The sequence below is a fragment of the Tamandua tetradactyla genome, chromosome 20 (genome assembly GCF_023851605.1).
Source record: "Tamandua tetradactyla isolate mTamTet1 chromosome 20, mTamTet1.pri, whole genome shotgun sequence".
NCBI classification, from domain to species: Eukaryota; Metazoa; Chordata; class Mammalia; order Pilosa; family Myrmecophagidae; genus Tamandua; species Tamandua tetradactyla.
In genome coordinates, this window is record NC_135346.1 from 21,487,220 (window position 1) to 21,512,398 (window position 25,179).

A 25,179-nucleotide genomic window follows, 5' to 3' on the forward strand; every position below is an offset into this window, starting at 1 on the left:
CTTCATTTAAAAATGAAATAATTGCAATGCTCTAATTTATAATAAAATAATCTCCAACAACCCAATATAAGTAAGAGTAAATAAAAGACATAGATCCAATGGCACATTAAATAAAATTTTTCAAAGTAAATAATTTAATAATTATTCTGATCTTGGGGGGTTTGTAGAAATCCCTCACCAATTCAAAATTAAAGCTTGATTAAATGCAATCAACAACGTCACAAAGTAACACATTGAGGATAGAGCGAAAGTATTAGAAATAAAAATAAAATCAAACTTATGGGAAATGAAAACATAAACTGCAGTAACTGGTTAGGACTCTGAGCGTCGCTGTTCACCAAATTGGGAAAGAAACTTCCGCAGATGCAGCCCGACTCTGCTCCTTACGCACTGAAGAGACAAGCTCCTGGGAGAGGCTGCCCACCCGCACCCCGCTCCGATTTCCGCTGGGGAATGAGTCCCCTTCGGCTTTAGAGAAATAAGAAAAGGAAGAGAGAATTAAGAGGAGAGCGAGCCATGGCGGATCCACTAAGGCGCTGGTGCTGTGATCCACTGCTCCTGCTCTTGTTTCTCCTGGGAAGCCTGTGGAGGGCCGAGTCCGAGCAGATCCGCTACTCAATCCCTGAGGAGTTGGACAAAGGCTCCTTCGTGGGCGCCATCGCCAAGGACCTGGGGCTGGAGCCCCGGGAGCTGGCGGAGCGCGGGGTCCGCATCGTCTCCAGAGGTCGGACGCAGCTTTTTGCTCTGAACCCGCGCGGCGGCAGCTTGGTCACCGCGGGCAGGATAGACCGGGAGGAGCTCTGCGCTCAGAGCGCGCGCTGTCTGGTGAGTTTTAACATCCTAGTTGAGAATAAAATGAAAATTTATGGAATCGAAGTAGAAATTATCGATATTAATGATAACTTTCCGCGCTTCCGGGATGAGGACCTGAAAGTAAAAGTTAGTGAGAATGCGGCTGTGGGAACTCGGTTAGGGCTCCCCTTCGCGCGGGATCCCGACGCGGGCTTGAACTCCCTCCGGAGCTACCAGCTCAGCTCCAATCCGCACTTCTCTCTGGACGTGAAAAGCGGAAGTGATGGACAGAAGTACCCAGAGCTGGTGCTGGAACGACCCCTGGACCGCGAGAAGGAGGCTGTTCACGACCTCCTCCTCACAGCGTTAGATGGCGGAGACCCGGTACTCTCCGGCACCGCCAACATCCGCGTGACGGTCCTCGACGCCAACGACAACGCGCCCCTGTTCCCTCGGCCCCAGTACAGCGTGAGTGTTCCAGAGAACGCACCCGTGGGCACCCAGCTGCTCACGCTCACCGCCACCGATCCAGACGAAGGAATAAACGGGAAATTAACCTATTCTTTTCGCAATGAAGACGACAAAATTTCAAAGACTTTCCAACTTGATTCCAATCTGGGGGAAATCTTAATTATGCAATCATTGGATTATGAAGACTCCAGATTCTACCTCATAGAAGTGGAAGCCCAGGACGGGGGCGCGCTTCTTGCCAGCGCTAAGGTGCTGGTCACAGTGCAGGACGTGAACGACAATGCTCCGGAAGCGACCCTCACCTCTCTCACCAGTCCCGTCCCTGAAGACTGTCTTCCTGGAACAGTCATTGCGCTGTTTAGCGTACATGATGGTGATTCGGGAGAGAACGGCGAGATGGCATGTTCTATCCCCGGTCACCTGCCCTTCAAATTGGAAAAATCCGTTGATAATTACTATCACTTAGTGACAACCAGAGCACTGGACAGAGAAGAAACCTCGGACTATAACATCACAGTGACTGTCGTTGACCACGGAACCCCACCCCTATCTACAGAAACTCACATCTCACTGAAAGTAGCGGACATCAATGACAACCCACCCACCTTCCCTCAAACATCCTACTCCACCCATATCCTGGAAAACAACCCCAGAGGTGTCTCCATCGTCTCCGTGACCGCTCAAGACCCAGACAGCGGGGACAACGCTCGAGTCAGGTACTCTCTGGCAGAGGACACGTTCCAGGGAGCACCTCTGTCCTCCTACATCTCCATTAACTCGGACACCGGGGTCCTCTACGCGCTACGTTCCTTCGACTATGAACAGTTCCGAGACCTGCAGCTGTGGGTGACAGCCAGCGACAGTGGAGTTCCACCACGCAGCAGCAACGTGTCGCTGAGTCTGTACGTGCTGGACCAGAACGACAACGCGCCCGAGATCCTCTACCCCGCCCTCCCCACCGACGGCTCCACCGGTGTAGAGCTGGCACCCCGCTCTGCAGAGTCCGGCTACCTGGTCACCAAGGTGGTGGCGGTGGACAGAGACTCGGGACAGAATGCCTGGCTGTCCTACCGCCTGCTCAAGGCCAGCGAGCCGGGCCTCTTCGCCGTGGGGCTGCACACGGGCGAGGTGCGCACGGCGCGGGCCCTGCTGGACAGAGACGCGCTCAAGCAGAGCCTCGTGGTGGCCGTCCAGGACCACGGCCAGCCGCCTCTCTCGGCCACCGTCACGCTCACCGTGGCCGTGGCCGACAGCATCCCAGACGTGCTGGCCGACCTGGGCAGCCTCGAATCGCCCGCGGAACATGACGGCTCGGGCCTCACGCTCTACCTGGTGGTGGCCGTGACCGCCGTCTCGTGCGTCTTCCTGGCCTTTGTCATCGTGCTGCTGGCGCTGAGAATGCGGCGCTGGCACAAGTCGCGTCTGCTGCAGGCTGCGGGGGGCGGGTTGGCGGGCGTGGGCGCCTCGCACTTCGTGGGCGTGGACGGGGTGCGGGCTTTCCTGCAGACCTATTCCCACGAGGTCTCCCTCACCGCGGACTCGCGGAAGAGCCACGTGATCTTCCCCCAGCCCAACTACGCGGACACGCTCATCAGCCACGAGAGCTGTGGGAAAAGCGAGCCTCTTCTGATCTCTAATAAGATAAATGCAAGCAAAGAAGAATCGGGAGATTTTCAGGTTAGTTTTCTTTCAGTAGGGATGCTTGGAACATTTTCTTTATTTGTTTTCTCATTTTTCTGCCACAAATTTCATTAATTATAAAAATAATGAATCATGACTTGCTTTATTAAGACATTAGATTTAACTAGATAATTGTTGCTTTGTTTTCAAATTATTTATTTTAGATTTAATATCTTTTTTCATTATATGGATATTTTAGAACATCTAATTAATATAGACTTAATTGAAACAATTATTTTGAAAAAGGGTAGTTAAACATCATTTCACTCAACATTTTTGTTATATGAGAACTGTTATTCTGTTAATAGAAAAGTCATTGATTAGTCCAAGTTGTTAAATATATTATTCTCTTTGGAATATTTGCTTAAACACCATTAGTGAACTTGTTTTGGAAATGATATTGTACAGGATTGGTATTTTAGTATACTTAATGTTCGTCTAAGGAAATAATGTCCAGATTATATGTAAACAGTGGAAGAGTATTGAAAACTTCTTCATGATAAATATCACAAAATAGATTAAATTTATAGTGACATTTGTAGCATTCTAAAATCTGGGAAGTTTGGCCTAACCTACGTACTTTTTGAGCATATTCATTTGAGAGAAGAAATCAGTGAGCAGACTTATTGTGCTATATTCTGTGGTGTACTTTAAAGCCTCCAAAGACTTACATACTGCTACATTCATTAAATACAAATACGTCATACATCTCCTATTTTCTGCCTACCAGTTATCCCCTTCACTTCCCAGAATCAGTATCTGCTGGGATGTTTACATTTCTGCAATTATAAGTACAATTGTGCCTTATTACAAGAATCTAAGGTTTGCAATTGAAAAATCATTCAACTTAAAAATGGTTTGAAAATTTAAAATTCATTTCTGAGGTATGTGCTGAGATTAATAACTTTTTAGAGATGAAATGCTGATCTTAGGGTCTCAAATTTCATAAGCATGTGTTTATAATGGGAGAATACCATTCTATTCCTTTTCTGCATCTGACCTGCTGAAAATTTTCAGATGTTCCTTATTAAAAGATTTTTCAATATTTCACGCTTTGTATTTTCAACACGTTGAATATCAGAGGCAAAGTATGAATTGATAAGAAAAATTGTAATATTATTAATGGGATGACAGGCTACATTACTCAAACACATGAAAGGTTTATTGACATTTGGAAATCTAGGGCCACTTGTTTTTATTTTTTAAATATTTATTTAAAGAAGATTCAATTATATTTATATAAAGACAACTATAGTTTCAATGTAAAATGTGCAGTCTTGCTGAATCCTTCCAAAGGGTAATAAGAAGAAATTGTATGATAGATGCTTGCATCATTCATTCCTTATTTTTAAGTAAAAGTTTCTAGAGGTCATATATCTTCAGATTTGACTTTTTTGTACAATGGAAATGTCTTAAACCTCTTTAAATTACCAATAGAATTTGCATTATAAAATGCTTGATCCACAAATTCTGAGTATATATCATACATATACTATTTAAATATTTGAATCTGTCATTTCATTTCATTTTACTCTGAAAAGATAAATTTCTGGTACTAACTGAAATGTTCATACAACGGAAAGGCACTTGCTTGGACAGTTGTTGGGGCAAGTCTTGAGTCATTAAAGTTCTTTATGTTTGTATAAAGTAAAGATGCCAATGGCTGTCTAGAATCCTGCAGACAATGAGCAGTGTACAATGCTCTAAAGTTACTCCACTATAAGGTGAGTTCAACACCACTACATGCTTGCCAAGCTTTAGAGCTACAGTATTTTATGTAGGCAAGAAAAAATTTTCTTTAAAGAGATTTTCTGGTTTGGAAATAGAATTAAAACTGAAAGACATCTTTCGGCACCTGGTTATTGTCTTGCTTATTGACAGTATCAGTAGGGTTGGTGATTTGATTGTACCTTAGGGCCAACGGAAAGTGGGCAGCATAGATTACTTTCCTCAGAATGAAAGAGCAGAAAATAATTATAAGCATTTATACCTCATCCCCAAATCGTGTTTTAAGACTCTTGAGAAGAAACAGAACAATTCAAAGCAATAATAATGTTGGTTGGGAAAGTATCATTTGTAGAATAGTTTTTTCATGCTTATTTAATTAAAAGCAAACACCTGGGGAAAAAACAGGAAGAAATTCTCCTATTCCTTACTATACTTTTACTTAATGAAAGTAATGAAACTCCTTGTACAACTATCAGTTCTTTGGAAGGAAGTTGAAAATAATAAGGAAAAACTGAAGCATATGGATAAAATCAAAAGTCATGAGGTTTATAACTGATGATTTAGAAGAAAAGGAAATAGAGTGGAATGGAATAACTAGTACACCTGAAGCTGATATTTCTAGAATTTTCACACTATGTCTGTATGCTTTTCTATATATCATCCTTTTGGTCCTCAATTCTACTGAATAAAGATAGAAAATTTTATTAGTCATAAATATGGAAACTTTAAGAGCAACGATGATGCCAATGAACACCTTGTGCAAGGTTACTGCTCTTACAAATAAAAATCTATTTCATTTGAATGGATCAAGTTCAAGGTCAAAGAAATGACAACCAGGCTGTCGAAACAGTATACATTTAAGCTATAACAAATCTTTGGAAAAATGAGGAGAATGGGGAGGTATCACTGTTTAGTAGAATTTGCCCCTTAGCAGCTCTTGGTTAGGGGCTGATTGAGCAACCAGTTCTGTAGTTCTGCAGCCGAGGCGCAGGGTGCCGCTGTTGGCTAGTGATGAGCAAAAGAAGGTCTTCTCCCGCCGCGGCGGAATCGCCCGCGCACAAGTCCCTGGAATACGGTGGGCTCCTTCTTCTGCTCTCTGGGTTAGAGCTGTCCACCAGAGAACAGACCCGTCCAGACAAAACACGCATTGCTCCTGTTCAGAGAACTCTTGGGATCGTTCAGCGATCGCCTCTCCTCGGAATCAGAAAGGCCAAGGTACTGAGAGCGGTATGGGAAGCCTGTCCCCACCGAGGGGCCGGGCTGGGCGGGGGCAAATGCGGTTTCTTTTCCTGCTGTCTTTCTTCTGCTCCGCGCTCTCAGAGCAGATCCGCTACGCGATTCCGGAGGAGCTGGCCAGGGGCTCGGTGGTGGGGAACCTCGCCAAGGATCTGGGGCTTAACGTGCGAGATTTGCCTACTCGGAACCTGCGGGTTAGTGCGGAGAAGCAATTCTTTACCGTGAGCGCTGAGAACGGAGACTTACTTGTGGGTGACCGGATCGACCGAGAACAGATTTGCGGAAAGAAGTCAACATGTATTCTGGAATTCGAAATGGTCGCTGAAAAGCCTTTAAACTTTTTTCATATAACTGTGGTGATTCAGGATGTCAACGACAACACACCAACCTTTAGCCAAAACGTCACTGAGCTGGAAATCAGTGAACTGGCGCTAACTGGAGCCACCTTTGCCCTGGAATCTGCACAAGATTCAGATACAGGTGTCAACGCGCTGCAGCACTACTACCTCAGTCCGGACCCTCACTTCTCTTTGATTCAGAAGGAGAATCCAGACGGCAGTAGGTACCCGGAGCTGGTAGTGAGGGCGCCCCTGGACAGAGAACAGCAGTGCTGCCACCAACTGGTCCTGACAGCTGTGGATGGGGGTGAGCCACCCAGAAGCTGCACTACCCAGATCAATGTGGTTGTCGCAGATGCAAATGATAACCCACCAGTGTTCACCCAGGACACATACAGGGCCAGTGTTCGAGAGAACCTACCCGCAGGCACTTCGGTGCTGAGAGTGACGGCTACTGACCCAGATGAGGGCCTCAATGCTGAAATCACCTATGCCTTCATCAACATTAACAAGGCAGAGAGACAACTCTTCAAACTGGATGGTAAAACAGGGGAACTCATTATTGGTGGAGGACTGGACTTTGAAGAAAAAGATTGCTACACTCTTGTGGTGGAAGCAAAGGACGCAGGACATCACACTGCACATTGTAAAATACAAATAGATATTTTGGATGAAAATGACAATATCCCTGAGATAATCTTTGCTTCTGAATCCAAACACATACAAGAAGATGCTGAATTGGGAACTGTTGTCGCCTTAATCAAAACACACGATCGAGATTCTGAATTTAATGGCGAAATCCTATGTCAACTAAACGGAAATTTGCCATTTAAAATAGTTCAGGATACAAAAAACACGTACAAGTTGGTGACAGATGGAACTCTGGACCGCGAGCAGACCCCGGAATATAACGTCACCATCACGGCCACAGACAGGGGACAGCCGCCCCTCTCCTCCAGCAAAACCATCACCCTGCACATCGGCGACGTCAACGACAACGTGCCGGTTTTCCACCAGGCCTCCTACGTGGTCCATGTGGCCGAGAACAACCCGCCCGGAGCCTCTATAGCTCAAGTCAGCGCCTCCGACCCGGACCTGGGGCCCAACGGCCGCGTGTCCTACTCCATCGTGGCCAGCGACCTGGGACCGCAGGCGCTGTCGTCCTACGTGTCCGTGAGCGCGCAGAGCGGGGCGGTGTTCGCGCAGCGCGCCTTCGACCACGAGCAGCTGCGCGCCTTCGAGCTCACGCTGCAGGCCCGCGACCAGGGCTCGCCCGCGCTCGGCGCCAACGTGAGCCTGCGCGTGCTGGTGGGCGACCGCAACGACAACGCGCCCAGGGTGCTGTACCCGGCGCTGGGCCCCGACGGCTCGGCGCTCTTCGACACGGTGCCGCGCGCCGCGCAGCCCGGCTACCTGGTCACCAAGGTGGTGGCGGTGGACGCCGACTCGGGACACAACGCCTGGCTGTCGTACCACGTGCTGCAGGCCAGCGAGCCCGGGCTCTTCAGCCTGGGGCTGCGCACGGGCGAGGTGCGCACGGCTCGCGCCTTGGGCGACAGGGACGCGGCCCGCCAGCGCCTGCTGGTGTCTGTGCGCGATGGTGGGCAGCCGCCCCTCTCGGCCACCGCCACGCTGCACCTGGTCTTCGCCGACAGCCTGCAGGAGGTGTTGCCGGACCTCAGCGACCGGCCCGCGCCCTCTGATCCCCAGGCGGAGCTGCAGTTTTACCTGGTGGTGGCCTTGGCCTTGATCTCTGTGCTCTTCCTCCTCGCGGTGATTCTGGCCATCGCTTTGCGTCTGCGAGGTTTCTCCAGCCCCTTCGCTGGGGGCTGCTTTCAGCCTGGTCTCTATTGCAAGACAGATCCTGGGGTTCCGGCCAACTACAGTGAAGGAACTTTGCCTTATTCCTACAATCTATGTGCTGCCTCTCACTCCTCAAAAACCGAGTTTAATTTTCTCAATATAAGGCCAGAAATCGCTCCACCACAAGATCTTCTATGTGATGAAGCCTCTTGGTTTGAAAGTAGCAGTAAAGGCAATCCCCAAATGACATCTAATTCAGTCAGTTTGCAACAGGTGAGTGTTTTCAAAACCTTTTCCCCCATAAAAATATTAAGCTTCAATTCCTTATTTTAGAGATTGAAAGTAATCGTTAAATATGCCCTGGTACCATTGTATTGATTTTTCTGGGAGTAGGAGAACAGTAGGAATTCTCTACCCACTTACTTGTGTTACAGTTGTTCTTTTATAGAAAGTCACCTTCGTAATGGTCTTGATATTTATTTAATCATAAAAATATAATCTGAAAAATTTTAATACCTCATTAATACACTATCATTGTGAAACATCCGTCTAGAGTTAAATACAAATCTAGACAATAACGTGATTTATTTTCAAATGATAAAAATATATTTGATGCAATCAACCCTAAAATATATTTTTCAAAATAGCCTACATATTTTCACTTCCCTTTCATATGTTTAAAAGTATAGGGGCGGGCCGCGGTGGCTCAGCGGGCAAAGTGCTTGCCTGCTATGCCGGAGGACCTCGGTTCGATTCCCGGCCCCAGCCCATGTAACAAAAACGGAGAAACAGAATACAATAAAACAAGAAAATGTTTAAAAATGTTTCCCTTTCTTCCTTCCTTCCTTCCTTCTCTCTGTCTTTCCTTTAAAAAAAAAAAAAAAAAAAAAAAAAAAAAGTATACACAAGTGTTGCCTGAGTTAGGACAGTTTTAATTTCCTTGTAGTAAAATAAATAATGGCACCTACAAATGGCAACTCTTGCTGTAACTGACATTGTAGTGGATTGGTTAAAAATATGAGTGTGGGAGATATTCGGATGTTGCAGGTGCTGGGCTGAGGGCCCTCAATTAGAGTGATCAATGTTGTACACATTTGTTATTCAAAAAAATATGATGAGGAGGAATCTGAGTACTGACATGTTATATTGCCCAAGGACATAACCAAGCTGGTCTCTAAAACCCATTTGATGTCTGGATTGGAATAAAGGAATCTTGGCATTCTGCAGAATCAGGGATGGATCCATTATAGCATCCATGAAATCAGAGACTCACATATTGCTGTACTGGAGACCACTACCCGAGAAGCCAAAGAAGTGAAGCTAGGAAACCATTTTCCCACCAAAAGCTGTACAGCAAATAAGCTGTCCTTACTTGCTAACATCTTTCTTATAATAATGTTCCTTGTTTCTCACTTTGATATTCAAAGGATGTCATAGACTGTTTGGATGTGCTGGTGCCTGCTTTGCCTCCTGGGCACAGCTATCACCACCGCGGCCCAAACAGATCACAGCCTCCACCAAGTGTGTCCCCCCAAGCCATTGTGAGCTGGCAAATGGATGAGGCACCTGAGGATAAGACCATGGCTCTGTTTCAAAGATTGTATGAGCTTGCTGTTTGGAGTTTTCCTGCTGAGTGCTGTATGTATGGTAACTTATGGATGTATGTTTCCATATATTGGAAAGTTTCCATTTTATTTTTAAAAAATCTATTCCGTGTTAAAACCTTTGACCAAGGAAGAAACCTCTATAATCCAAAACTCTCTCTGTGTGTGTTGGTGCCCTTATTAAAAGTGCTGAGAATAAGAAACAGGCAAAATGATGATGATGATGATGTTTGATAATTCAAGATTTACAGAAATGTGTGATATTATTTCTGTTCTTCAAAGCCCTAAGAGATAGTCTTTAAAATGAGAGGTAAATTCCAAGGAACATTTAAGTTATTCAAAATGAGCTCTTTTATTCTTTCAAATGCTTCCCTTTCTTGAAGAGAGAAATATTATGAGTGTCATCTATGCAGATTTAGCAAAAACAAGTCTTTGAGTTTCACAAATCAGTGCAGTACTACGTTAGGACTCTAAGCGTCGCTGTTCACTAACCCGGGAGAGAAAAGCGATGGAAACTCGAGTACTATCCTCCCTGCTCAAAGAGATCAGATATAAAGCTCTCCGGCTGCGCAGAAATTCTGAACTCAAACACTTCGCATCTGGTCTCTGCTTGTTTATGGACCTTAACTCTTAACTCTGGGAAGCGCAAGCGTGATGCGGGCCTGTTCGCCCTACTCATAACCCCAGGCAAGTCCACGAGGAGCCAGGAATGGCGGCTCTGCAGGGAAGCCGGCACCGCGGCGGGCTGGTCCTGCTCTTCACTCTCCTGGGGAGGCTGTGGGGGGCCGGGACCGGACAGATCCGCTACTCAATCCCTGAGGAGCTGGAGAAAGGCTCCTTCGTGGGCGACATCGCCAAGGACCTGGGGCTGGAGCCCCGGGAGCTGGCGGAGCGCGGGGTCCGCATCGTCTCCAGAGGTAAGACGCAGCTCTTTGCTCTGAACCCGCGCGGCGGCAGCTTGGTCACCGCGGGCAGGATAGACCGGGAGGAGCTCTGCGCTCAGAGCGCGCGCTGTCTGGTGAATATTAATATCCTCGTTGAGGATAAATTGAAGCTTTATCCAGTGGAAGTGGAAATAATGGACATTAATGATAACACTCCCCGATTCTTCAGGGAAGAATTGGAGGTGAAAATTCTCGAAAACGCAGCTCCATCTTCTCGTTTTCCATTAATGGAGGTCTCTGATCCGGATGTGGGAATGAACTCGCTTCAGGGCTGCAAGCTTAGCGGGAGTAGTCACTTCTCGGTGGACATGCAAAGTGAAGCTGACGGGCCCAAGTACCCGGAGCTGGTGCTGGAGCGCGCCCTGGACCGGGAGGGAGAGGCGGTTCACCACCTGGTCCTTATTGCCGTGGATGGCGGTGATCCTGTCCGCTCAGGAGTAGCGCGAATTCAGGTAACTGTCCTAGATGCCAATGACAACGCTCCGGTGTTTACCAAACCTGTCTACCGCGTGAGCGTTCCTGAAAATCTGCCAGTGGGTACGACAGTGCTGTCGGTAAATGCCACTGACCAGGATGAAGGAGTCCACGCGGAAGTAACATACTCCTTCGTGAAGATAACTGAAAAGATCTCACAAATTTTCTCCTTGAACGTTTTGACAGGAGAAATATCAACTTCTGCAAATCTAGACTATGAGGACTCAAGCTTCTATGAGCTGGATGTTGAAGCCCAGGATAAGCCAGGTCTTCGAGACAGAGCGAAAGTCTTAATAACTATCTCGGATGTAAATGACAATGTGCCAGAAGTGATTGTTACATCTGGGAGCAGGACAATTGCTGAAGATGCCCCCCCAGGAACAGTAGTCGCCCTTTTCCAAGTGCATGATCGAGACGCCGGACTTAATGGTCTGGTAACGTGTTCCATCTCGCAAAGTCTACCGTTTGAGTTGGAAACATCAGTTGACAATTATTATCAATTAGTGACAAATACAATTCTAGACCGAGAGCAGGTGTCCTTGTACAATATCACTGTAATGGCCACAGACAAAGGAATGCCACCTCTGTCTACAGAAACGCTTATTAAGCTAAAGGTCGCAGACATCAATGACAACCCGCCTACCTTCCCCCAAAGGTTCTACTCGGCCTACATCCCTGAGAACAATCCTAGAGGCGCCTCCGTTTTCTCTGTGACTGCACACGACCCCGACAGCGAAGAGAACGCCCGGATCAGTTACTTCTTGGCCGAGGACACTTTCCAGGGTGCGCCCCTCTCCTCCTATGTCTCCATCAACTCTGACACTGGCGCTTTGTATGCGCTGCGCTCCTTTGATTATGAACAGTTTCGCGAACTGCAACTGAAAGTGACAGCACGCGACAGCGGAGACCCGCCGCTCAGCACCAACGTGTCGCTGAGCCTGTACGTGCTGGACCAGAACGACAACGCGCCCGAAATCCTGTACCCCGCCCTCCCCACCGACGGCTCCACCGGTGTAGAGCTGGCACCCCGCTCTGCAGAGCCCGGCTACCTGGTCACCAAGGTGGTGGCGGTGGACAGAGACTCGGGACAGAACGCCTGGCTGTCCTACCGCCTGCTCAAGGCTAGCGAGCCGGGCCTCTTCGCCGTGGGGCTGCACACGGGCGAGGTGCGCACGGCGCGGGCCCTGCTGGACAGAGACGCGCTCAAGCAGAGCCTCGTGGTGGCCGTCCAGGACCACGGCCAGCCGCCTCTCTCGGCCACCGTCACGCTCACCGTGGCCGTGGCTGACAGCATCCCAGATGTGCTGGCTGACCTGGGCAGCCTCAAGCCCTCCCACGACCCTGACGTCTCCAATATCACGCTCTACCTGGTGGTGGCCGTGACCGCCGTCTCGTGCGTTTTCCTGGCCTTTGTCATCGTGCTGCTGGCGCTGAGAATGCGGCGCTGGCACAAGTCGCGCCTGCTGCAGGCTGCGGGGGGCGGGTTGGCGGGCGTGGGCGCCTCGCACTTCGTGGGCGTGGACGGGGTGCGGGCTTTCCTGCAGACCTATTCCCACGAGGTCTCCCTCACCGCGGACTCGCGGAAGAGCCACGTGATCTTCCCCCAGCCCAACTACGCGGACACGCTCATCAGCCACGAGAGCTGTGGGAAAAGCGAGCCTCTTTTGATAAAGGAAGATTCAGGGTTTTGTAAAGAAGAAGACTCCCTTGTTCAGGTGAGGTTATTACTTTTATTGACTTATTTGGACAGGAAATTTAAAATTCTCTTTGATCAGTTGCTTAATTTACTTAGTCTTTTACAGTGAATCATATAATTCTAAGAAGGATTTTCTTGTAAATCAGTAGTTCTCTCCTAGAATTGGTTTTCTTGGAGTTCACCAAAAATATCTTAATAATGCATGCCCTGGATTTTCTTTACTTTTCTCTCTTTGGGAGACTGTTTGTGCCCTGGATTGCATGCATCTTATTTCTTGAGTTTTTTCTAGGTTGTGAAATTTGTGAGGTCTTTTCATTTTCTAATATGAAAAAATTTTTGAAATGCAACTTCAGTTAAATACTATCAATACCTTATTTTTTATTTCAAATATTACTTGATAATGAGTGTTTTCTGACATATGGAGATCTGTAAAAGATGTTTTCCCCTTTACTTAGGAATGAAAACATTTTTAAAAAATGATGAGTAATTGAGGTGTTCAGGAGGCAGACCTGGGCTTTGGTTTTAGAAGATGTTAATCACATACCTGGAACTATCAGTTATTTGTACTGAGTCAGTCCCCATCTCTGTAGTCTTCCATTTAAAATTTAAAAGACTTACTTATCTACCTCATGCAAATTCTAGGAAAATGAAATTATATTTGCAAAAGTTTTTTTTCAAACTATAAATCAGTAAGTGAAAAAGTATTTTGTGTCACCATTACTATAATGATTAGACTGTACTGTGCATAAATATATGTAAACATCTGATGTGATATCTCTACTACAATGTCTTCTGCATAATGAGTTCTTGATAATCTTTTTGCGTGCTTGATAATCTTTTAAAAATGAAAATGAATTGTAAATTATGCTCAGTAATGTATACTTATAGGAAATACCTCTAAAAATAGAAGACTGGCGAGAGGGTAAATGAAAAATTGAGTTCAGATACGAATTTAAATCATTCAGCATATCTAACCCAGATAAAATAATGCTACTGTCATATATTAGTAACAAACGCAAATATAAAGGCTTTTTATTCAAGTATTTGAAGGAAAAGGGGTTGTCATTTAGAAGAAAGATTAGTCTTATTCGTCATGGCCCAAGGTGTGAATGAGCTATTGCTTCGTTAATAGAAAGAAGCAAAGTTTTGAATTGTCGAAGTTGTTCTAACAGAAAATAAGCTGCTAAGGAGGTAGGAGATTCCATTATTAGAACTCTTCAAAATTAAGTTGATGATCTGGAATTAATGGACTACAGAGTATTATACAATTTGATATGTTGGTTGAATGCATTATAGCCAAGATCTTTTCTTACCCTGAGCTGGAGGGTTTATTATCTGGTAATACATCATATTCACCACTTATGCATTTGAATTTAGTATGCGCATGTTTAAAAGTTTGAGAAGGTATCTTGAAAATAAATGAGAACTCCTTTGTAAGCCCCAGTCCTTACAAAGATAATATTGAGTCCATGCTCTCTAAATAAGCTGCTAAGAGTAATATATGTTATTAGAAACCAATATTTTGATATTTGCATTTGGGCAATTATTATAGAACTATTTATTTCAAGATTCCAAATATATATGCCTATTCAAAGGTTTCAATAATATATATTTCCAAATCCAATTTGGTTTGACATTTTTGATATAATTATTTGTTGGCTTTAATCATAATTTAATAGTAAATAACAATATTAAAGAATCCGAATCTTGGGTATTGGTCATGTGGGTCAGATGTACTCTTATGTAAGTACTGTGATTTATATCACACACTGATGATGTGAATGTCATTTTACTATATCACCAGTTTGTGTGATTAAAACTACATCTTGAACATCCATTGTTAAAGGCAAAATGCATTTACTGGATGTTCTGGTGTGAAACTGTTATGTAACCCCCAGAAAAGGCATTTTCTTTCAATTCTGTCCCAGTCTTGTGGGGCCAGATCCATCGTTTAGGGCGGAATCTTTGATTAGATTGTTTCCATGGAGGATGACCCACTCAGTTGTGGGTGTGGCCTTTTGATTAGATGGAGATGTGACTCCGCCCATTCAAGGTGAGTTTTGATTAGTTTACTGGAGTCCTTTTAAAAGGGAGATGTATTGGAGAAAACACAGCTGCTTCAGAGCTGACAGAGATGCAGACATTTGGAGATACTTGGAGTGCCAACAAATGTAGCCCAGATGCTAAACAAGAATTAGCCACAACCTGAAGAGAAGAAATCTCTGGCCCTGGGAGATACTAACACAAGAGATGAAACCCAGAGTTTTGCCCTGAAGCAACCAAGTCAAGACCCACAAGATCCTCTTCCTTAAAGAGGAAGCCACTGGAATCAGAAGTCGGAAGCAACAGAACCCGGAAGAAGGATCAGCAGACGCCAGTCACGTGCCTTCCCATGTGACAGACATTGGCCTTTCTACTTGAGCCAAGGTATCTCTCTCTAGATGCCTTAATGTGGACATTTACATGGCCTTAGAACTGTAAACTTGTAACTTAGTGAATCCCCTTATTCTAGTTTGCTAGCTGCCGGAATGCAATATACCAGAAATGGAATGGCTTTTAAAAAGGGGAATTTAATAAGTTACTTGTTTACAGTTCAAAGGTCAAGAAAATGTTCCAATTAAAACAAGTCTATAGAAATGTCCAATCTCAGGCATCCAGGGAAAGATACCTTGATTCAAGAAGGCCGATGAAGTTCAAGGTCTCTCTCTCAAGTGAGAGGGCACATGGTGAACACAGTCAGGGCTTCTCTCTCAGGTGGAAGGGCACATAGCCAACACGGCATCATCTGCTAGCTTCCTCTCCTGCCTTCCGGTTTCATGAAACTCCCCAGGAGCCATTTTCCTTCTTCATCTCCAAAAGTTCGCTGGCTCGTGGACTCCCTGCTTCGTGGTGCTGCAGCATTCTATGCTCTCTCCGAATCTCTTTCATTCTCAAAAATGTTTCCTCTTTTACAGGACTCCAGAAACTTATCAAGACTTACCCAGATGGGTGGAGACTGTCGTCACCTAATCCAGTTTAACAACCACTCTTGATTAAATCACATCTCCAGGAAGATGATCTGATTACAATTTCAAATATACAGTATTGAAATTGAATAGGGATTATTCTGCCTTTACGAATGGGATTTTGATTAAAACATGGCTTTTCTAGGATCCATACATCCTTTCACACCAGCATGCCCCTTTATAAAAGCCAATCCATTTCTGGTATATTGCATTCCAACAGCATTAGCAAACTAAAACACTTGATTTCATGGATAATAGGTTGGTTTGTTTTATTCTCTTATTTTAGTTACCTGTGAAGATTTCATTTAAGCAAATAAAACATTTCATTAAAGGAAAAATTATCAGATTCTACTCTCAAAAGAGTCTTTCATTCATGTGGACTAAAAGCATTAAACTTTCTGACAATCATGGAATTTACTAAGGTATTACTAAAGGAGGTTCTTTGATCTACAGACCATACAGATCATTAATAATGAGATAGACTGTCTGAGATTTTAAGCATGTGCTGAATTTTGAAGCATCAGAAAAATCTAACACATCGTTAAGCTATTTTATCATTTGTGTAAACTATCCATTCCTGATCAAACTTCTAGTTGAGGTGACAGTTGTCAAAAGGGGTTGTGAAATCTTGAAGAGAAGAATTATTAGAAAATGCCTACATCTTTGCTCGAGAGTGAAAACCTACAGAACCCCAAATGGCTCTACAATAGAAAGAAGTTCCTTTATGAGAGGAGAAAAGAAAAAAGCAATTAAACTCAACTTTCCATAAAATGCAAGTAAACAAATAAAGGTTGGGATGCTTCCTAATTACTTAATCAAGAATAACTTACATTTCTTGCTGGCCTAATAAAGGTGTTTAATATCTAATTTATGTTGTGAAATAACTCAGAAAATGTAAATATTAAAGATAATGCAGCCATTTACTCCCTAAGGTATGCTTTATGTTCAGAGTATGTTGTGCTGGCTTGACTCTATTATGTACCCCAGAAAAGCCATGTTTTAATCCTAACCCAGTCTCGTGGGGAAGGTCATTTCCTCTAATCCTGATTTAGTATTGCAGGGTGGAAAGTTTCGATTAGAGTATCTCCACGGAGATGTGACATGCCCAATTGTGGGTGTAATCTTTTGATTGGGATAGAGATGTAACACTACCCATCCCAGGTGGGTCTGGATTCGTTTACTGGAATCCTTTAAAAGAGGAAACATTTTGGAGAGATCAGAAATGACAGAGCCTACACAGAGAAGAATGCTAGACACTTCAGAGCAGGGCTGACACAGATCCAACATTTGGAAAACAGAGACAGATGTTTGGAGATGCTTGGAGCCTAACAGACGTAGCAATGAGATTTTAAGCAAGCCAGAGCCTAGAGACAGCCAAGCGAAGACAAGAGATGAAAGCCAGCCCTGGAGAATCAAAGAGAGGAGCCCCCACAGGAACAGAAATTGAAAGCAATGGAGCCCAGGATCAAGGAACCAGCGGATGCCAGCCACATGACTTTCCACCTGACAAGTGTTCTCAACCCATCAGCCTTTCTTTAGTGAAGATAATCTCTTGTTCGTGCCTTAATTTGGACACTTTCACTTCCTTAGAACTGAAACTTGTAACTTATTAAATTCCCTCTATAAAGCCCATTCCATTTCTGGTATACTGAAATTCTGGCAGCCTGCAACACAGAACATATGTCTATAGTCTCATTTAGCTAATTCTTATTTATTTAGCTCCAAAGAAGTTATCCATAAATAGTAAATTAATTGAGATAAAAAAAACAGTAGTAATAAGAGACAAATGTGAAATGAAACTATGGATTTTGAGGCATCAGAGATAAAAAAAGATCAAGATATTGAGAGCTATAACCTTCAGACCTGAAAGTTTTGTTTGAAAGTATCTGCAATTACTCATGATCTTTGATGACTGTACATTTTGCTTGCATCAACAATAAGTTCAAAATTACCATTAAACAAATAGTATTTAACTCCTGCTTATAGAATTAATCTATAACACCTATATTGGTTCTTTTAAACAAAAGTTCTAACTTTTTAATACTTGATGAAGGCAGATGTGGCTATGAATTATTTTGGTAGATTAAAATATCAATTCACTCAAATGAAGTATTCCCTATTCTATGGAGCAATGCCATCAGAGAACAGAAATTTATTATTTAATTGGGAGCCTCCTGCAAAACTAAGCAAATTATTTTCAATGTTATTTCTGATTCCTCCTCTAGTGCCACTAGCTATTGCTCTAGGGCCTAAAATCAGAAAACAAGGCTCTTTCTTCCAGGTCTTCATTCCAGAATAGACCACTTTCTTTTCTTCTGCAACTACATAGAAGGAGCTTTGCTTTATTTCTGTCAGCTGAAGGTGGACTCAGATTTATCAACAATTGAGCTTTACTCCATCAACCTCAGTGGGTAAATGAATAACTTTATGGTTCCTCTCAAGATAGTCTTGCATGTATGTTCAAAGGATATCTAAAGTCTATCCATTTTGTCAATTATTCTGGAATAGTGCAGGATGAAGATTTAAATAATTCTTAAGAATCCACAACCAGTAGGACATCTCTGCAAACTTCTGCTCCCTGTACAAAAAAATGTTGCTTCTATAATTGATGGTTGTTGTTTGGCTTCTCAGTTTAACTCTAATGGCACTTTTAAAATATATTTTTATGGATAAATCTTATACAAACAATATATACATGGTGTACAATCAATGGCTCACAGTATGATCACATGGTTGTGTATAGTCACCACGATCATTTTTTAGAACATTTGCATCACTCCATTAAAAAATATAAAAAGGAAAAGCTCATACATACCATACACCTTACCTCTCCTTCTCATTGACTACTAGTACTTCTATCTACCCAATTTATTTTAACTTTTGTCCACCTTATTATTTGGTTATTTTTATCCATATTTTTTACTCATGTGTCCATACCCTAGGTAAAAGGAACATCAGACACAAGGTTTTACATTGTAAAAGCTATATTGTCTTAACAGTTGTCTTCAAGAATCGTGGCTACTGGAATACAGCTCAATAGTTTCAGATACTTCCCTTCTAGCCACTCCAATACACCATAAACTAAAAAGGAATATCTATAAATGCATAGTAATAACCTCCAGGATAACCTCTTGACTCTGTTTGAAATCTCTCAACCACTGAAACTTTATTTTGTCTCATTTCTCACTTCCCCTTTTTGGTCAAGAAGGGTTTCTCAATTTCCCTTGATGCTGGGTCCCGGCTTATCATGGGATTTCTGTCCCTTGTTGCCAGGGAGATTTACATCCCTGGGAGGCATGTCCCATGTAGGGTGGGAGGGCAGTAAATTCCCTTGCCATGTTGGCTTAAAGAGAGAGGCCACATCTGAGCAACAAAAGAGATTCTCTGGAAGTGACTCAGGAATAATTTTAAGTAGGTTTATCCTGCCTTTGCAGGAATAAGTTTCACAGGGGCAAACCCCAAGATCAAGGGCTCGGCCTATTGATTTGGTTATCTCCACTGCCTGCAAGAATATGAGAAATTCTCCAAATGAGGAAGTTGAATATGTCCTCGTTTCTTCCCAATGCTCCAAGGGGACCTTGAAAATACTTCTTTATTCACTGCGCAAATTACTCTGGGATATATCATCATACTAACATAGACAAACCAACAAAATCTCATGCCCTTTCCAAGTTTCCATGTACTTACGATGTTCAACTACACTGACCATACAGGTTAAATCTAATGGCACTTTTTGAGCACAAATCATCAGCCAGGCCAATAATGATTCCCTTTTCTGTTTTCACAATGATTAAAATCATTATACCCAGACATAAATCATTTATATATAATATCTTTTATATGTATTTTTAAAATGAATTTTACCTTTTTACCTGCAAAGACTGCTTTTTTTCTATGTGCAATAAAGTGTGGGCCAGTGCCCAAAAGAATCACTTCAAAGTTGCAATGCAGACCAGAGATTCAAAAATTATCTGGAGTTTGGCAACAAAAAGAAAACTCAATTTCAAAATGGGCAAACGACACAAATAGACATTTCTCCAAAGAAGGCATACAAATGGCCAATAAACACATGAAAAGATGCTCAACATCATTATCCGTGAGGGAAATGCAAATTAAAACCATAAGAGACTCCATTTCATACTCACTAGAATAGCTACTATTTTTAAAATGGAAAATAGCAGGCGTTGGAGGAGAGGTGGAGAAATAAAAACACTTGTTCATTGTTGGTGGAAGTATAAAATGGTGCAATTGCCTTGGAAAACAGTTTGGTGGTTCCTCAGATAATTAAGTACAGAAATACCACATGACCAGGCAATTGCATTTCTGAGTATATATCCAATAGAACTGAAATTTTCACACCAATATTCAGAGCATCATTATTCACAATTGCCAAAAGATGGAAGCAACTCCAGGGTCCATTAACAGATGAAGAGATAAACAAAATGTGGCGTAGACATACAATGACATATTATTTATACAATGAATAGATGTATGTATAAAAATATACATACAATGGAATATTATTCTGTAAAATGGAATGAAATTCTGATACATGCAGCAACATGGAGGAAACTTGAAGACATCATGTTGACTGAAATCAGACACAAAAGGGCAAATGAATGAACTCAATGATATTAAATAATTGGAATAAGCAAATTCATAGAGTCAGAAACTGAATATATGTTACCAGGGGCTGGGGTAGAGGTAAGAAATGGGGAGTTCATGCTTAATTGGTACAGCATTTCTTTTGGGGTTGATGGAAAAGTTTTGGTAGTGGAGGGTGGTGATGGTGGCACGCTGTGAAAGTAATTATCATTACTGGATTATATATTTGAATATGGTTGAAAGGGGGAATTTTAGGTTTTATATATGTTACTAGAGTAAAATTTTTACAAAAACCGTGGGACTGTACAACACAAACAGTGAACCCTAATGTAAACTAAAGACTGTAGTTAATAATATAACTATAATAATATTGTTTCATCAATTCTTAACAAAGGTGCCACACGAATGCAAAGTGTTAATGATAGGGATTACTGTGTTTTGGGGGGTCATATGGGGACTCTATTTTCTGTGTGGTTTTTCTATAAACCTACAACTTCTCATGAAAAAATAAATTGTAAAAGTTTCTGGGATTATCAAGCACCCATCCATAAACACTGACGCAATAACTCAGTTTCTTAAAATGGTTTCTAAAACTAAATCAGCGGTATATGAAATGAAGATATTTCACCAAAAGGGGAAAAGTTGGAGGCTGAAACAATTTTCTGAAAAATCAGTTTATTTTGCTTCCATATAGTGCAGTAACTTAGTAAGGACTCTGAGCGCCGCTGTTCACCAACCGGGGGGAAAATGGTGCGACAGATAAGCCGGAACCACCGAGCTCTTACAGCTCAGAGAAACGACAGATTGAAACAAACCCTGTCCCAAGCTGCACCACCCAAGCCTCCGTTCTGCGAATTCTGGGCTCGTCTGCCGCATACCGAGGCCACCTCGACCTCCAGAAGTACATCCCGGGAAAGCTCAGTGTCCAAGCAAGAGCAGCGGGACGATGGCGGCTCGGCGGAGGGGCGGGGACTGCAGAGAATTTGTCCTGCTCTGCGTCCTGTTAGGGACCCGATGGGAAGCCTGGGCAGGACATATTCGCTACTCGGTGCCGGAAGAGACAGGCAAAGGCTCTTTTGTGGGCAACATCGCCAAGGACCTGGGGCTGGAGCCCCGGGAGCTGGCGGAGCGCGGGGTCCGCATCGTCTCCAGAGGTAGCACGCAGCTTTTCGCTCTGAACCGGCGCGGCGGCAGCTTGGTCACCGCGGGCAGGATAGACCGGGAGGAGCTCTGCGCTCAGAGCGCGCACTGCCTGATGAACTTTAACATCCTGATGGAACAGAAAATGAGTCTTTATCCTATAGAGGTGGAAATAACGGATATTAATGACAACGCTCCTAGATTCTTGACGGAAGAAATGAACGTAAAGATAATGGAGAATTCAGTTCCTGGGTTGCGGTTTCCCTTAAACGAGGCTGTGGACGCAGACGTGGGCACCAACTCCCTCCAGAGCTACCAGCTGAGCCCCAGCCGTCACTTCTCCTTGGTTATGCAAACTGGAGACGATGGAACCAAGTTCCCGGAACTGGTGCTGGAGCAGGTGCTGGACCGCGAGGAAGAGGCGGTCCACCACCTCCTCCTCACCGCCTCAGATGGGGGCGACCCGCTCCGATCGGGCACCATGCGCGTCCAAGTGACGGTGGTGGATATAAATGATCACGTGCCAGTATTTTCTCAGCCTCAGTATCAAGTGACTGTCCCCGAGAATGTACCAGTGGGCACAAGCCTGCTGACGGTAAATGCCATCGACAGGGACGAGGGAAGCAATGGGGAAGTGTCATACTCTTTTTGGAAAATAACTCCCAAGTGTTTACATCTATTCCAACTGAATTCCCTGACAGGAGAATTATCAACTTTAGGAAACCTGGATTATGAAGAATCCCGATTCTATGAGATGGAAGTTCAGGCTCAGGATGGTCCTGGGAGTCTGACGAGGGCAAAAGTACTGGTAACGGTCTTAGATGTGAATGACAATGCTCCAGAAGTGACCATAATGTCTGTAAGCAGCTTAATTCCTGAAGATGCACCTTCTGGGACAGTAATTGCTCTTTTCTACCTACAAGACCGAGATTTTGAAAAGAATGGCGAGGTGACCTGCACCATTCCGGAAAATCTGCCATTTAAATTAGAAAGATCAATAGACCATTATTATAGATTGGTGACAGAGAAAAACCTGGACCGTGAAAAACTCTCTGTGTATAACATCACAGTGAAGGCCACAGATGGTGGAACTCCTCCCCTGTCCTCAGAAACGCACATCTCCGTTCAGGTGGCAGACATCAATGACAACCCGCCAGCCTTCCCCCAGACGTCCTACTCCGTCTACGTCCCTGAGAACAACCCCAGAGGAGCCTCCATTTTCTCTGTGACGGCGCAGGACCCCGACAGCAAAGAGAATGCCCAGATAGGTTACTCTGTGGCCGAGGACACTTTACAGGGGGTGCCCGTGTCCTCCTACATCTCCATCAATTCCGACACTGGCGTCTTATATGCGCTGCAGTCCTTCGACTATGAGGAATTCCGAGACCTGCAGCTGTGTGTGACAGCACGAGACAGTGGGGACCCGCCGCTCAGCAGCAATGTGTCGCTGAAGCTATTCGTGCTGGACCAGAATGACAACGCGCCCGAAATCCTGTACCCCGCCCTCCCCACCGACGGCTCCACCGGTGTAGAGCTGGCACCCCGCTCTGCAGAGCCCGGCTACCTGGTCACCAAGGTGGTGGCGGTGGACAGAGACTCAGGACAGAACGCCTGGCTGTCCTACCGCCTGCTCAAGGCCAGCGAGCCAGGCCTCTTCGCCGTGGGGCTGCACACGGGCGAGGTGCGCACGGCGCGGGCCCTGCTGGACAGAGACGCGCTCAAGCAGAGCCTCGTGGTGGCCGTCCAGGACCACGGCCAGCCGCCTCTCTCGGCCACCGTCACGCTCACCGTGGCCGTGGCCGACAGCATCCCAGATGTGCTGGCCGACCTGGGCAGCCTCGAATCCCCCGCGGAACATGACGGCTCGGGCCTCACGCTCTACCTGGTGGTGGCCGTGGCCGCGGTCTCGTGCGTCTTCCTGGCCTTTGTCATCGTGCTGCTGGCGCTGAGAATGCGGCGCTGGCACAAGTCGCGCCTGCTGCAGGCTGCGGGGGGCGGGTTGGCGGGCGTGGGCGCCTCGCACTTCGTGGGCGTGGACGGGGTGCGGGCTTTCCTGCAGACCTATTCCCACGAGGTCTCCCTCACCGCGGACTCGCGGAAGAGCCACGTGATCTTCCCCCAGCCCAACTACGCGGACACGCTCATCAGCCACGAGAGCTGTGGGAAAAGCGAGCCTTTGTTAACGTCCATAAATTTTAATGAAAATAAGGATAAACCCCCCGGTATTCAGGTGAGTTCAGTTCTTTTATTTTTATTTCCAAGGGGAATGATATTTTGTGCGATATTTATTGTTCTGTGAAGCAAGTGCTTTGAAGGTATAGCGGCTTGTTTTCCTGGTGACACTTTAAATCGCAACACATCTTGATATAGGTTTTTGTATCATCTGTTTAGCAAAGACTATGGTCACGATTATGAACCACTTTTTTTATGTGTCACTTTTTTTTAACTTTCAGCTATTTTCCACTTTGTTTTCTGAACACATACATTTCATAAATGAGAATGAATGATAAATTGCTGAGTCTTTTCTCGGTGCCCTGGTTTAGCAAGAATGCAACACAACGCAATCTCCTTCTCAGAACTCTCTTTATTCAGATCTGAAGTTCTTTTCTGTGTGCTCTCTCTGCCTCCACCTTCTTCAGCCTGGTGTCCATGGGAACCTCAGCTGTTTCCTGGCCCATTAAATGCATTGTTATCTATTAAAGTTTGAGTCCTTCTGGAACGTTTAATTGAGTCCTAAAGAATGAGATGTAGGACTTCACTAAGGTCATTGGTATCTGTATCAGTGACAGACATGGAGTCTAGTGCCATAAAAAGACCATCAGCAAAAATATGATCTCAAATGAAAAGTGATTTCAAGTGCTGTCAGAGGCATTTGTGAAATAGGCAATTACATGATTTAACATGGAATTCCAAATGCTGTTTTAGTGTCGCAGCCCAAGTGTATCTGTGGGCTCCCCAGGCAGGAGACTGGAAATGCAGGCTTTATGAAAAAAAGTATATCATGTACTCAAGCCTAGACCAGTGGTCAGATTTATTTGTTAGGTCTCTTGAGAAGTTCAGTTGGAAATAATTCAAACTGGAGGTGACTACTTTATATTCTTTTATATAGCACTTCACCAGAGCTCAGTACATCAATCGATTATCATCTGGGAAGTGTAGATCACAAGGTGATCTTGATTCCTGGAACCTTTTTGGTGTTAATTAAAAGGACATTTTTTAAAGCTTAGTGTTGTGCGTTATGGTATTTTGCCTATAAAGTAGTGTGAAATGAAGGTGTGCATATGTTTCCCGTATTTTGTAGTGGTCAAGTGTTCAAATCATTTGTGTAGAAAATAGTGTGACAGACACCTTGTGAGGGAAGGTCATCTGGCAGAAATATGGTCATCAAATATTTTCATAGAGAAAATCGTGAAGCCAAAATTACATTCTCAAATAATTTTAAATGAAGAAGAGAAATCACTAAACCCAGTAAACTATTGGAAGCAAAACTTTCCATGGATTTATTTCCTCCATTATGATATGTAATATAAGTGTAGGGGGTAGGAACTAGTGCCTCAATGCATTAGATGATGACTTTGTGTTGCAAGGCAAATATTATATCCTTGGTAACTTTGAAGATTGATGCTCAGTATTTTAACCAGGTAATTAACTATATAATGAGAA

General features: G+C 44.3%; 4 protein-coding genes across 6 annotated transcripts in view; all 4 read left to right on the top strand.

The window, feature by feature from the left end:
- The window catches only part of LOC143663888 (protocadherin gamma-C3), a 165,130-nt gene that overhangs the window by 14,649 nt on the left and 125,302 nt on the right, over positions 1-25,179 (top strand). The window contains exon 1 of one of the 3 annotated variants that reach the window (XM_077137234.1): positions 2,950-8,321. The exons of the other annotated variants lie outside the window; for them this stretch is intronic. Coding sequence (XP_076993349.1) covers positions 5,901-8,321 — 2,421 coding nt within the window. The 5' untranslated portion in view covers positions 2,950-5,900. Of the gene's footprint in view, positions 1-2,949; positions 8,322-25,179 lie in introns of those variants that run through there. 3 annotated transcript variants of the gene reach the window in all.
- LOC143664710 (protocadherin gamma-A5-like) lies at positions 78-4,833 on the top strand. Its single transcript, XM_077138139.1, has 2 exons — positions 78-2,940; positions 4,825-4,833. The coding sequence occupies exons 1-2, from the start codon at positions 517-519 to the stop codon at positions 4,831-4,833; spliced, it is 2,433 nt and encodes an 810-aa protein (XP_076994254.1). The 5' UTR covers positions 78-516.
- Positions 8,949-13,227, top strand: LOC143664711 (protocadherin gamma-A6-like). Its single transcript, XM_077138140.1, has 2 exons — positions 8,949-12,785; positions 13,222-13,227. The coding sequence occupies exons 1-2, from the start codon at positions 10,362-10,364 to the stop codon at positions 13,225-13,227; spliced, it is 2,430 nt and encodes an 809-aa protein (XP_076994255.1). The 5' UTR covers positions 8,949-10,361.
- Positions 18,744-24,197, top strand: LOC143664712 (protocadherin gamma-A7-like). Its single transcript, XM_077138141.1, has 2 exons — positions 18,744-23,746; positions 24,156-24,197. Exons 1-2 carry the CDS (start codon positions 21,323-21,325, stop codon positions 24,195-24,197), a joined length of 2,466 nt encoding a protein of 821 aa, XP_076994256.1. The 5' UTR covers positions 18,744-21,322.

Excerpts from the sequence above, each read along its gene's own strand:
- LOC143664710 (XM_077138139.1), top strand. The coding sequence starts at position 517 with ATGGCGGATCCACTAAGGCGCTGGTGCTGTGATCCACTGCTCCTGCTC.
- LOC143664712 (XM_077138141.1), top strand. The coding sequence starts at position 21,323 with ATGGCGGCTCGGCGGAGGGGCGGGGACTGCAGAGAATTTGTCCTGCTC. Across the intron at positions 23,747-24,155 it reads ATAAACCCCCCGGTATTCAG|CCTGGTGTCCATGGGAACCT; the intron begins GTGAGTTCAGTT and ends CACCTTCTTCAG.
- LOC143664711 (XM_077138140.1), top strand. The coding sequence starts at position 10,362 with ATGGCGGCTCTGCAGGGAAGCCGGCACCGCGGCGGGCTGGTCCTGCTC.